Source organism: Euleptes europaea, chromosome 5 (assembly GCF_029931775.1).
Source record: "Euleptes europaea isolate rEulEur1 chromosome 5, rEulEur1.hap1, whole genome shotgun sequence".
Lineage (NCBI taxonomy): Eukaryota > Metazoa > Chordata > Lepidosauria > Squamata > Sphaerodactylidae > Euleptes > Euleptes europaea.
The window spans coordinates 52,543,232-52,557,123 of NC_079316.1; the positions used below are offsets into that span (position 1 = coordinate 52,543,232).

At 44.9% G+C, this 13,892-nt stretch overlaps 1 protein-coding gene across 1 annotated transcript in view; it reads left to right on the forward strand.

Moving 5' to 3' along the window:
- SLIT1 (slit guidance ligand 1) overlaps positions 1–13,892 on the forward strand; it is a 126,121-nt gene that overhangs the window by 82,886 nt on the left and 29,343 nt on the right. The window contains exons 5-8 of the mRNA XM_056849443.1: positions 9,399–9,470; positions 9,854–9,925; positions 10,697–10,768; positions 11,260–11,423. Of these exons, the coding sequence (XP_056705421.1) occupies positions 9,399–9,470; positions 9,854–9,925; positions 10,697–10,768; positions 11,260–11,423 (380 nt within the window). The remainder of the gene's footprint in view (positions 1–9,398; positions 9,471–9,853; positions 9,926–10,696; positions 10,769–11,259; positions 11,424–13,892) is intronic.

Below are 13,892 nucleotides of genomic sequence, written 5' to 3' on the forward strand. Positions count from 1 at the left end.
TGTGGGACTTCACAGGGGAGCCCTCGGTGAATGACAGTTGCAGTTAAGTGCAACCGTGTTTTCATTCTGGCCCAAGCAAACTGTTGGCTGAGTTCAGTTAGCCTCATTCCTGTCGGTAACAACATGATATTCTATAAGTGCCAAATTCTTAAGCACATCTGTTTGAACATCACAGAACTTTTTTATTCTAGAAGCATCAAGTGCTGTGAGAACAGCTTGATCTAGTAAGGGTGTGTTAACATCTGGTGGTGGTAAAATCAAGTCACCAGAGAAGTGATGGGAACAATGAATTATCATCATTAATTCTAGCAGATTTAAGGGTTGCTTCAACACCGTTTAATAAGCAGAACTTTGTTGAGGCAGCATTTAAAAAATTCTAAATAAACAAATAAAATATTTATTCTAGAATTGTCCTTATTCATTCTGTTTTAATAGAGACCAGACAACGTCATAGGAAACTCATTGCTTTCTAGTATTTTCCCAGTTGTTTTCCCATCCCTTTTCAGACCTGTTTTATAGTAATTTTTAAAACATACATTGCAGCATTAGCCTGTCCCATGTGAAAAGCCAAGGTGCTATTCAAGTTTGTAGGGAATACTGTCTATTTAATTTTTTTAACTTCTGCTTCCATTTTAAGGGGAACTAAGCCTCAGGCAGCATAGCAAGTCAGTACCCTATGCTCTGTCAGTAAAGGAAAGCTATTCTGAAGAAGACCGAGCTGATGCCATAGCAACTACACAAGAGTCTGTAGTGGCATTGCCCATACCCACCAATTGCTGAGCAGTGTGCTAGCAATGACCCCCCCCCCCATGGCAGACCTATTTTGAACCAACATTTGCTGATGCAACATACACTGATTTTGAACCAGCATACCTCCCTGATGTTGCCCCCCACCCCACCCCGCACAGAACACAACAAGGGAATGAACGTAAAAAACCCACCCCCTGCTCTAGGGAGGCCCACAGCTTGCCCAGTAGGAGCCCTGTAACTACATCACTCCTGGCAAAGCTGCAGATGAGGGTTCCAATTCCCATCTGCAAACACATTCCCTTTGGACAAGGACACGCAAGGAAGGAACCATGGTCACTCCTACAATATTACTAGATACCTCCTCAGCTCACTAGGCAGAAGAAGCCATGAAAAGGCTTTTCTGTACAAAGGCTCAGATGGTTGTGGGGGAGACTACTGCCCCAAGGAGCAATTTTTTGCAAGGCAAGAGACAGACAGTAGAAAAAACAAGAGAACATTCACACCAGGCATTCTTGTCACATACCCCCTCAATAACCTGCTAAGGAAAATCATCCATGTGAGAAACAAGAATTAGAGGGTTCCAATCCCACCAAGGGGGAAGCTGGCAACAAAGCAAACTTCATGTTTTGACCAGTGACAAGCAGATAGCAAAAGAGAAGGAAGAGGTTATGATCTGCCAGTATTGGGGGGGGGGGGTTCTGTATTGTGCAGGTTTACCCTGTGCCCCTTTGTGGGAGACACTGCAAGCACCAGTTGAGGAAAGAAAACTTATTGAGCCAGTATACAGTAAGTACATGCTACAGGGGTAGGGAGACATTTGCAGCAAAGTTTGAGGCAGAGTTCCCTTTCCTTTTTTGCCTGTTGTTTCAGGCCACCACTATTCAAGCATGCATACAGAGTGCCTCCTCATGGCTATATGTGATGAGAAACCCAGTGAATTCTGATGTTACTTTAAAGTCATCAAAATATAAAACCAATCAAAATAGCAGGGAGAAACATATCTCAATATTTTCCGTTGTCTCGGACAATGTTATGTAAAGATTATTTTATTATATAGCTCATGCATACAGTTCTACTAATCCAGAACTTTGTGGATGATGTGAAATATGAAACCTCTGTCTTTAATGCCCAGAGTTGGGCTCAGGAACAGCTCTAATCCTCTGGTGAAATGTGACCCCTTTTATAAACGATCGGGCAGTCCGAATCTAATCAGCACATGATCAAAAACTTTTTAGATGTAATCAGAGCTGTGCTGCACTTCCCAGAGAGAGCCTCTACCCACTTTATCATTTATGACCAAACAATATTGAATTTCCTAGACAGTATGAGGAAAAGGGCCTATATTTATTTATTTAAAGGTAAAGGTAGTCCCCTGTGCAAGCACCGGGTCATTACTGACCCATGGGGTGACGTCACATCACGATGTTTACTAGGCAGACTATGTTTACAGGGTGGTTTGCCGTTGCCTTCCCCAGTCGTCTACACTTTACCCCCAGCAAGCCGGGTACTCTTTTTTCCAACCTTGGAAGGATGGAAGGCTGAGTCAACCTTGAGCTGGCTACCTGAAACTGACATCCCTCGGGATCGAACTCAGGTCATGAGCAGAGCTTTGACTGCAGTATTGCAGCTTACCACTCTTCACCCTGGGGACTTATTTATTTAGAACATTTTAATGCCTCCTGTCAATCCAAATTAGGGTCTCCAAGGCAGTGAATAGTAAAAACCATTAAAACATCTTTTAAAATACATATTATAAAACCAATTAAAAACAACAATTAAGTAGAACACATAAAATTAAAACAGGAAGGATGATCAGTGAGGGAATGCCAAATGAAACATAGAAGTCTTAACCCACTGATGGAAGATGGTGATCGAGGAGACAGATGAATCTCCCAGGGGTGAGGAATTCCATGATTTTGATACCTTGACTGAGAAGGCCGTTTCTTGGGTTGCCACCTATTTAGCCTCTGATGGTGAGGGCATCCAAAGAAGGGCCCATGAAGACCTCAGTAATTAGTTAGGTTCATATGGGGGTAGATGGTCCTTAAACATCAATACTAGCAAATTAGTATTGGTGCAGGGCTTTAAACATCAATACCATGTTTCTGTGGCATCATCAGTAGCATCTCTGTTTTGTCAGGATTACATACCAGTTTGTTAGCCCTCATCCATCCCAACGCTTGTGCAGAGGTCACACGAGCTCCTATCTCCTCCCCCTGCTCCCCGGTTAGGGTTGCTCTGCCCAGCTGCAATCCTAACAACACTTCCCCGGGACTAAGCCCCAGTGAATAAAATTGGATTTACTTCTGAGTAGACCTGCTTAGGGTTGCAATCCAAGTATTGCTTTTTATATTGCAGACAAAGACTTACTCATTCTTTTTTCATTTATTTGTTATGATTACTATAATGTTACTGTCAAATTATGGTAACCAAAAAAAAGAGTGGTAGCTTTGCCTGCAAAATGAATAGTAGCACTTAATTTTCCCACCCAAACAAAAATTGATCATAAACAACTGATTTATTGATGCTTTGATTGGTCATGGAAAAAGCAAGAATACTCTAAAACAAAAGGAATGAAAGGAAAATTGCAGGAAGAAGTAGAGTCTTTGCTGAATGGGTTTTACTTCTGAGTAAACCCAGCTTGCTGGGGGTAAAGGGAAGATGACTGGGGAAGGCACTGGCAAACCACCCCGTAAACATAGTCTGCCTAGAAAACGTCAGGATGTGACGTCACCCCGTTGGTCAGGAATGACCCGGTGCTTGCACCTTTACCTTTTTAAACATACAGTAGTTCCATGAGGACAATATTTGCTGGATTTTGATGGGAAATATAGTGCTAAATGTATTTAGTGTCATTTTGAACCCCAGTCTTAATTTTGTTTCCATGACACAAAACAACTTCTATGAGGATAATCCCAGAGACAGAAGAGAACAGATCTGAGTGTATTTTTAGATGCAGCATTATTTAAATAGTAAGCTTGCAGTCTCCAGGGGAATGTTTGTCCCTGTCCCAAGAGTGTATCACCCCTGTTCCTCAGTTTTCTTAAAGGAATTCAAGTGTAGGTTAATAGTAGTGGTGCTACTTAGCTATGTATGAGAGCTGGGAACTTTCTACATGCATATGTGCTTATGGACTACACTGTAGTTTCCTACAGAATTAGATTCACTAAAAACTCTACTGTTGCCTATTATACAGGGCAATAATGATTCCCACCAATTTAGCTGAGCTGAAAAAAGCAGATTGTATTACACACATAAACAGCATCAGTTTGTCTTTCCTTTTTCAATTAAAGACTCCAAAAACTCTCACCTTGTCCATACCAGCAAGGTATCATTCAGAAGGTCATACTGCCCAGGCACATCGTTAACAGAAGTTGCTCAGGTACCTTGAAGTTCCAGGACGAAGATCTCTCAGCCCCTTTTAGCATTCAGTTTCTAGATCTAGATTGCCAAGGCCTTATGGTGTTGCTAGAGCAGTCTTGGATTAATTAATTAATCTCTGATTAATGATGCCTGATTAACAGAGTTATAGAGCAGGGAGATGCATTTCTGGCCATCTAGTCCAACATCTTGCTCAGTACAGGAAATCTAACTGTGTCCCCTTGATACTAGAGCAGCTCAGCTAATGGAGAAGCAAAGCCGGCAGAGAAGACAAGAGGCCACTGCAAGACAGAAGAGGACAGAAAATAAGATGAATTTATAGGAGAACAAAAAATACAGCCCGTTATGCTGGCAGACTCTCATTTGCAATTTATTATTGCAGTGGGGGGCCCTTACTAATATTGAGCAATAAAACATACAGTAAGAATATTTTACGTTCAAACATCTCACATTAATTTGTATTGCAATCACAGGACGTGTCATTAAACATTAGATGATAGCACAGAGGTACAAAGAAATATAGCGGGGACTGATAGTGTCTTCCAGATCCTAGTATTCTGGGAGCTATTCTCCTGCCTCGTGCTGCCAGTGTTGAGTAGTAGTTAAAGTGTCTGATCAGGGTCTGGGAGACCAGGGTTTGGATCTGTACTCAACCATGGAAGCTCTCTGGGTGACCTTGGATCTGGCACTCTATCAGCTTAAACTGCCTCACAGGGTTGTTGTTTTGAGGATTCAATGGAGGAGGGGAGAACATTGCAAGGTGCTTAGGGAGAAAAGTGATGTATAAATATCTAAATAAATAAATAATGTATGTTGCTCTGAGAGTACTTGATTTTGTACTTTCTTGGCTATCTGCTCCCCTTGTTTCTCACTCGCTAGATAATGCTTTCTCTGTAATAAAGCTTCTTGTCTTGGGATTGCAATTTATCTGGGTTGGCATGAATGGATTGCTGGATGGGTCAGATGTTCTTCTGAAGCCAGTGTTGTTGCCTGAAAGCTGTTAATCATAAAGACTGGAATAATTCATATCTTGGGAGATTAATGTTTCTTGGATTTACCATGACATTAAATGAAAACAAATCTGTAAAAGAGATGAGAGCTGGGAACTTTCATTATTCTTGCTACTCGCTTCTTCAAGGAAGCTGCCTCCCTGGAGGGAAGGGGAGTGAAATTGCCAAAAGCTGGGGAGGATGGTCACTTACTTGATTTCCAAATCCTGCTCTGGTTCAGCATCTGTATAGTAGGTTGCTAGTCCTCTTGACTGGGGGGAGGGGTAAAACAAAAACTGAGGAAAGAAAGACTTGAAAGTGTATACAAATGAACAAGGGAGTGTGTGGCTGTGAAGAGCTGATCAGCCACAACTTAAAATAAATCTTAATTCTAAATAGCAAATATTCCAAAATTTGAAATTTTTGATTTCTGAGGATGATCTCTGAAACCTTGTTTTGAAAATATTTGTGTTTTTTGAAATGCTGCAAAATGTTGAAAGGATTTCTAGAACCCTCAACCGTCTGTTTAGATTTTAAAACAAGCTATGCTTTGACATTTTTACAAGGGCGTGAAAGATTTGTAGACAGTTTTTGAGTACTTCACAGAAAACTCTGGCATGGTGTAACATTCCCTTTTAGGTTTGATCCCCATTTCCAGGACTCCTTGAGGAGTTGCTTTGACATTTTAGCCAGCTGATTTCACATGTGCCTTGTGAATTTCTTGGAGGGTTGTGTAGATCTGATGAGAAGATCTGCTCTGGCATTAGACCCAGGAAAGCCCTGCTTAATGTGGAACAGATGCCTTTGTATTGCAGCTGAGGCCAGGAGGTCCTGCAGCCACTCTGGGACCTCACCCCTTCTTCCCTAGAAACACAGTTTCCCTTAGGGCAGACACAAGTGGGGAGCAGTGTTGGTGTTACAAGCACCTGCCCATAACCGGTTGTGAGAAATCACCACTAAGATGATGGTGGTCATGGTGGAAATTTGGAGGAAATAATGATCAAAACCAGATTTTTAAAATGGGTACTGGGTGCATATTTGGATTTTGGGTGCATGCCCTGTAGATCAAGTTAAACGGCACCACTCAGTGGGCAGAGCATATAATAGCCCTTGTACGCTGATACTATCGTTGTTTGGAATGCATTGTTATCCTCAGTTCCATAGGTCTCTGGGCTTGTTTTGATCAACCTCTACATTGTCATATGACCAGTAACTGGGTCTCTTTGCTGCTCCCCTGCATCCACCATAGTGCCTAGCTCAAATATATTTAACTGGCCTAGAGAGAACAGGTATTCTGTTTTGGGCTTTAGTTACTTACTACTATATGTGGTGTGGCATCGTAAGATCTGCCATCAGATGACTGTATAGATCTGCCATTAGTATGACTGTATAGCTAGAAAACTTCATTTGCATATTTTTGCTGTCTGTTAGACAGGATAAGGATGAAAAGCAGTGCAAAGATGCCATCCCTTTCCTGTTTCCCAGTTGGGTTCTTTTTGTTCTATGATGGACTTTGACTATCTCATGCAGTTACTCTCCTTGTAAACCAAAACACAGACACCCATTTCTCTTTTGAAATTATGAGTGCTATACAAAAGTTACACAAAGTTACTTGGATAAATTATTAGGGACTGTGGTTACACTAATATGTGTAGTTTGCTGTAAGTAGGATCTTACTATGTAACTTTGCATCATTTAATGAATCATTCTAATACTTACACTTTGCTACAGTTTTGTTTTATAGATATCTAGTTGGCTCTACAACCCAAATCCTATTTAATTGTTTATTGAATATCCCATCCTGTTGATTGTATTGTCTCACTCTGCATAATCCGCCTTGAATCCAGGTGAGAAGGCGGACTATAAATAAAATAATATTTCATGCTTTCAGGTCTGTTTTCAGTGCTGTGGGGTCTCCATGTTTAATTATGTTCTGTCTTTGTAAGAAATTACATTAGATAGCCTTTACAAACCTTCCCAGGATTAGTAAGAAACTAACAGGCCTAGTGAAACCATATTCTCTTATCCCATTCCATACCTTTAAAAAGGGATGTGTTAAACAATTTGTATTTTGCTTGCTTATCAGCAGACTAGATACCATCCATGCTGTGCTCTTAAGACTAAATTCAAAAGCAGACTGCTTTTGTTCTGGGTCTTGATTGTGGCCAGAGATATACATTTGATGACAAGCCAGAATTGGGACCCCCAGATTGCTGCCAAATGACTGTGAAGGGGGAGGGTGTTGAGATGATTTTCAGTGGAGAAACATGGCCAAGGGGAGGTGATTCACCATATCTATGTCCATAGCTTTTCTTCTGCGGTCCTCCTTGCCACTTTCCCCCATAGCCAGAGTTTCATGCACCTTATGGAGAAAAGCAGCTAGAGGAGACGATTGCAAGAGAAAAGCAGACTTCTTCTTAACTGTCATTTGATCACCACAAATTGCTTCCTTCCCTCACTGCTTTGTCTCTACTATGTTCATCACTGAGCTGGGCTCCCAAATCCAGGCCTGCCACCACATATGTAGCCCCAGTCATTCTTATATAGTGGTAACCAGGTTTTGTGTCTTCTGTGTACATATATATGTGTCATCAAATTGCAATGGCAACCCCAGCAAGAGACTTGTAAGGCAAGTGAGAAGCAGAGGTGGTTAGCCATTGCCTTCCTTGCAGAGTCTTCCTTGGTGGTCCCACACGCAAGTAGCAACCCTCCTTAGCTTCTGAGATCTGACAAGATTAAGGTATACCATTCCATATCCCTGTTGTGTCCTCTAACAATGGCCAAATCAAAATTTAGTGTTTAGTTTGCATGTATTTACATACTTTTGTGTTTGATTCTGTTACCATTATTCTGCTTTTCAAACAAATATCCTACAATTGTTTAACAGTGCAGTCCTAAGCAGAATCACACCCTTCCAAGTCCTTTGAAGTCCCTGGGCATGGACGGGTGTAACTCTGCATAGGACTGTGCTAAAATCTGCTTAGATGTTTTACCAGGATAGTTCTCAGTTTGCCCTGCATCTCCTTCTAAGCAAAAAAAGGAAGAGGGGGGAGGCACTGATCTGTGTTCACTAGGGGTTTACGCAGTAACTGATGTGTGGTCTGAGAGAGGGTTGGCAAGGGAGGCGAGCCTTCTGCAGCAGAGTAATGGCCCTTGGTATGCCTCCAGGTTTTGCCTCCCTCCTTCGATCTCTTTCAAAATTGTAAGTGGGTTCTTGGAAGCAAATAGTCTACAACTAAGGGCCAGCTCCTAGTCTGATTCTTAGAACAGTCCTAATTTTATAATAAAATTGTTGGCAGAGTGATGTAGATTAAGAGCCTAAAACTTGTGTTTAGGCTCTTAATCTACATCACTCTGCCAACAATTTTATTGGTCAGTAAGAGATTCAGGCATGTTAGTCAGAGCAGGGTTTTAATAGGCCTCATTAAGATGAGAGAGGAGTGTTACATACCAAGGAAGTATGAGCAGGGATCTGAGAGAATTTCATTAGATCTGCCCAGTTTTCCTAACAAGCCAGTTATCCCGCCAAGGCTTTGTATTTTGTTTTTGTTGATTTTTTGCTTCCAGATATCCTGTGGTTATTGTTGCAAATTATTAAATACATTTTAGAACATGCGCAGTAGGACTAGGTAATGCTGTGGGCATGCAGAACCCCAGAATATGGCAGAGGGAGCAGGATTACTGCCCTTTCAGAGCATCAGAGGGGTGAGGTGGTAGACAGGAGCAGAAGGAAGATGCTTCAGAGAATTTAACATTATCTCCATGAATGGTGATACAGCTTAAAGCGGGCACTTATTAAGGGAGACTTTTTAATGATGCCACTTGGCAGCAGGGGTTGGTTCGCAGCAGGAAGTGTGAGGAAGTAAGGAGGATGTCCCTCTGCAGAATGCCCTGGGTCGAGTCTGAACAAAGAGTTGCTGTTGGGCCTCAAAGGTCTTGGTGAAGAAGACAGGATAAAGGAACAGGTGGTAACAGGAATCAACAATGGAAAAGCCTCTGCTTCCCCCTGCTGGCCAGGATTAAGCTATACTGCAATATGTAGACAGCTGTTTTTTTTTTTAAAAAAAGGCTTGCCACCATGAACTGAAGACTACAGAACAGTGTGTGTGTGCATGTGTGTGTGTGTGTGTGTGCACACAGGCACGTGCATGCCCATCCATGTAAAAAAAATCTAGGGATATAGAGATTTGAATCCTGATCTCCCAGAAGCTGGACTGACACTCTAACCAAAGCACAACACTGGCTGACAGCTTCTTCCTTTGAACTTCTCTTCTGCAGAGACCTGAGTGAGAATCTCCTCCAGGCTGTGCCCCGGAAGGCGTTTCGTGGAGCAACTGACCTTAAAAATCTGTGAGTGACCTCACCTAACATGCTGCGGTGGCAGCAGGGGCCAGGAAACCTTGTGATTGTGTGTCGCAAACACACACATCTCTTAGGGCCAGACCAAGTGCCTTGTGCAGATGAAGATCCCACAAACCTCCTGCCACAACAGCTAATATTAGTAGGATAAAAGCAGAGGGATCATGTCCCACAGGTATTGTATCATGTTCACTGGCATCATTGCACTCCAAATCATTTTCCACACTACCCTGCTGGCTCTTTCAGGTATGTGGTGTTTGTTGTCCTTAATCCACAGAGCTCTTGTGTCCCTTTACTTCTCATTTAAATCAGCCAGGTTGGTCTGTGTGGAGCCAAGGTGTGGGGCTGTAGTAATCTTCTCTTCTATCACACAGGCAATTGGACAAGAATCACATCAGTTGCATTGAGGAAGGAGCCTTCCGTGCTCTCCGTGGCCTGGAGGTTTTGTAAGTGTCCCCTGGGAGGGTTCTTCAGGAGGGTTATTCCAGTGGGCTGAAAGGAGGCTCTGTGCACCTGCCTCTCTTTTGTGAGCAAAGGTTATCTGTGAGAGCAGCCAGCTCAAACAGTGGGAGCAATGGACCCAGTCAAGGTGGGGCTGAAGAAAGAAACAAGGTCCTAATGACGTGTGCCTCTTGTCTCTCTTGCATCAGTCTGTGAGCCTTGCCCTGTTCATTACTCTGCTCCTGCCCAATGTTCCTAGCAATGCACATGCAGTTTTTAAATTGCCCATTGTCTAAAAAATCAAGTGATAAAAATATTCTCATGGGGTTGACTCAAAAAGGCAGTCATCTGGGAGCCCAGCGCCTGGTATTCTTCCTGTGCTAGACTGAAGGCTGGTCCTGGCCTTATTGATTGCCTTGCTCCCAAACTTAAGGGGAGTGGGGAGAAATTTTCCAGTGAAGGAATCCTGGAGAAGCATCCTTAGGGAAGCTTCCCAACGAGTCTATTAATCCGTGTAGCTGCTTTAAGCCACGGGATGAGCTTCGCTTCCATCTGTTTCTCAGCCTCTCTCATGTCCCCTTGCAGTTGGGATGTGGTGGAGCTGAGCTTGTGCAAGAGACTTTGAGAGAGATGCCACTCCCCCTTCCTACACTCTGCTGAAGTTTTATGAATAAGATGTGCTGCCAGTCTGAGAACGTGTCAGCGTGCAGATGAAAGAATTATATGTTTGTCTCAGACACTCAATTATGCTCTTCTTCCTTCCTTCCTTCCTGCAGGACTCTGAACAACAACAATATCAGCAGCATCCCCATCTCCAGCTTCAACCATATGCCCAAACTCCGCACCTTGTGAGCACATGAAGAAGCAACTCAAGGGGTGGAGTGGGGTGGGATGGGGCAGAAGAAGGAATATAGGGTGCTTTGTAGATTATGGTGGTTTGGAAACTATCAGGGGAGTTTGGTTGCAACTTTCTGAGACACTTTCAGACCCTGCCAGGCCCGCCTTTCTCACATTAATGTTTTCATGATGGGAAAATCCCAGAAAAGTGCCAAGATCCCATGTAACTGGGCTTTATATGGGGATGTAAAGCAAAAAGAGCCATGACTTCTGTGTATGGGAAGGAAAAGGGGGTGAAGGCATTAGCAGCTCACAGGCAGGAATCTGGGTTAAGCAGAATTGCAGGGTGGTAAGGCTCAGCTCCAGTGGTGCACATACATCCCTGTGGCTCCAGCCTCTCCTTCCCAGGAAGTCTCTCCCACACCTCTGTCCAGAGTGAGGGGGGGGAGGTACGGCAATTGACTTTCTTTCCCTTTTTCTCCCTGTCCTTCCCATCCTCCAGCCGCTTGCACTCCAACCAGCTGTTCTGCGATTGCCACTTGGGCTGGCTTTCCCAGTGGCTGCGTCAGCGCCCCACCATTGGGCTGTTCACACAGTGTGCTGGTCCGGCTTCTCTGCGTGGCCTCAATGTTGCAGAAATCCAGAAGAATGAATTCAGCTGCTCAGGTCAGCAACATCAGGAATGGAGCGGGGGGGGGGGAACTGCAGCGAGGGTGATGGAGACGGGCGGCAACCCTACCAGCCTCCTCACACAGAACTCTTTCTCAGAACTCCCAAACTGCCATAAACTAGGCCCTTTGGCTCCCAGATTCAGCATATCTACACTGGGTCTCAACAGTTAGTGATCAAACCTGCCACAACCAGGAAGTCACTGGTGCCACCAACATACAAACAGTTCCTCTTACTGTGAAAGGTTGACATCAGCACCTTTCCTGTGTCTCCCTCTTTCACTTCCTGTTTCCGCAACAGGCAGTGGTGGTTGCATGACCATGCATTGTGTGCAGCAAAACTTTTTCTTTGGTCTCACAATGTCTGTTTTTTACTCCTTTTGTCCTGACTTCTGTATTTCTGGCTGTGTGCAACTATCCGACTAGTGGTACAGGAATTTGCTTTCTGAAAGCTGTTTCCTCTACATTTCCCCATCCATGTTCTTTATGCACAGTCTTCCTTCCTTGGCCATGCTGGATGCCATATGTGCTCCTTCCTTTCTCGTGCCAGTTTCTGTACTAACTCTTCCCAACTTGACTTGCGCACTCACAGTGCCATCTTGCGCTGAGTTTATCACGCCTAAGACCATTGAAAGTAACTGATGTACACTGGAGTAAATCAGAACAACATTGTACTATCAGTCTGTTATCTCTAGTCACCTGAATAATTAAGTTCTAATTTGTTAGAACTAGTGTCTGTACCCACATTTTAAAAAATTGCTGTGACTGAGACAAGTGAAGGTTTTAGCACCAGGCTAGCAAGTAATGTGACCAAAAACCTGGACTAACAGCTCAATCCTAAACAGAGCAACACCTTTCTTTGTTCATTGGAATCAATGGCCTTCGAAGACTGTATCTCTGCTGAGGATTGCTCGTCAACATTGTTACAGGAGGATCTTTCTTGGCAAAGTGGTGGAGATTCAGTGTAAGGCTGGGAAAATGACAGACTAGGATTTAGCAGAATAATCAGATAAAGTATATTGAGGGAAATCAGCGTAGAAGCTGTAATTCTCCCTTTTACTTGTAGATCAGCATTAGAGTTCTCACTCATGTTCCTGGTTTTAGGTTCATAACAGCGGAGACAGGTGGTTTAATATCGTGCAGTTACAGGCTGAGATCCCCAGAGGTCTTTTCTGTTAGACTCGACAGAGAGCAGACAACTGGGCATTGCACTTTGACAAATGGGGGCTCACGATACTTGCATGGGATTCTTTTGCATTGCTGCCACCAGGCCTGGTGTGGCTCCCAGCTTCTACCACTGGGCCCGCTGAGGCTTCCCCCCCCCCACTATTGTCAGCATGCCCTGTGAGGCTCCCAACCACTAGAGCCATTGTCCTCCCTTGCCAGCCGTCACTGGTGAGCCCAGCACAGCCCCCAGCCTCCGTCGCTGGGCCTACCAAGGCTTCTCCCCCGCAGTGTCGATGGCGAGCTCTGCGCTGCTCCTGGGTGCCTGGGTCCACTGAGACTTGTTCCCACCCCCCATGACCCACCCTGGGGAGCCCCTTGTGGCTCCTAGCCTTGGCTGCTGGGTCCACCAAGGCTCCCCTCCCCACTGTCAACAGCAAGCCTCATGTGGCTCCTGGGTGCCTTGCGTGTTGAGGCTAGTCCCCCCACACATTCCCCCACCACACCCATGGGTCCTGTGCAGCTCCCGGCAACTGCTGCTGGGCCACCGAGGCTTCTCCCCTCCATCGACAACGATGGCAAGTCCCTTCAGAGCCAACAAGGCTTGTGTCCCCCCCCCCCCCACAGGCATGCCCCATACAGCTCTGCAGGGCCCGCCATGGCTTCCTGCCACCACTGCTGTCCAACAGAGGAATGAGAGGAGGTAGGAGTAGGCACAGATAATATTTTTGTTTTGGGGGGAATTAAACCCCCTCAATGTATTATTTAAATCTTTTCAGATTTTTCTCCAAACTTGGGTAGTCCCCCAAATTTGAAGAACTGTTTGTTTTTAGGCAGTGGGCCTGATCTGCTGATTTAGATATCCACATATGAGCCCACATGTAATTATTAGGATATACAAGCCCCCCCCCCCCGTGAAACTCGCGGGGGGGGGGGTCCCATCTCCCCCCTTCCATTCCTGAGCTGGCATGAGTCCAGGCTCAGCGAATCACCTTGGAGACTTGGCAGTAACGGTGGCCATGTTTGGGAGCCACTCCCAAGCCTGGAGAGCTCCCAACACCAGCAGCCACTGCAGCCAGGCCCAGAGTGGCTCCCAGCGTCCGCTGTCACATTCAGCTCCGGACCGGCTTCCAGCATGCACCATAGCTGTGGCCCAGTCCAAAGCAGCTCCTGGCGTCCGCCGCTCCCACAGCCAGGCTTGGAGTGGCTCCTGGCACCCACTGCCGCTGTGGCCGGGCTCCAGGACTCCACTGCAGCTGCCTTTGGGCTCCGCCACAGCTCACAGAAGCAAAGTAAGTGCGTT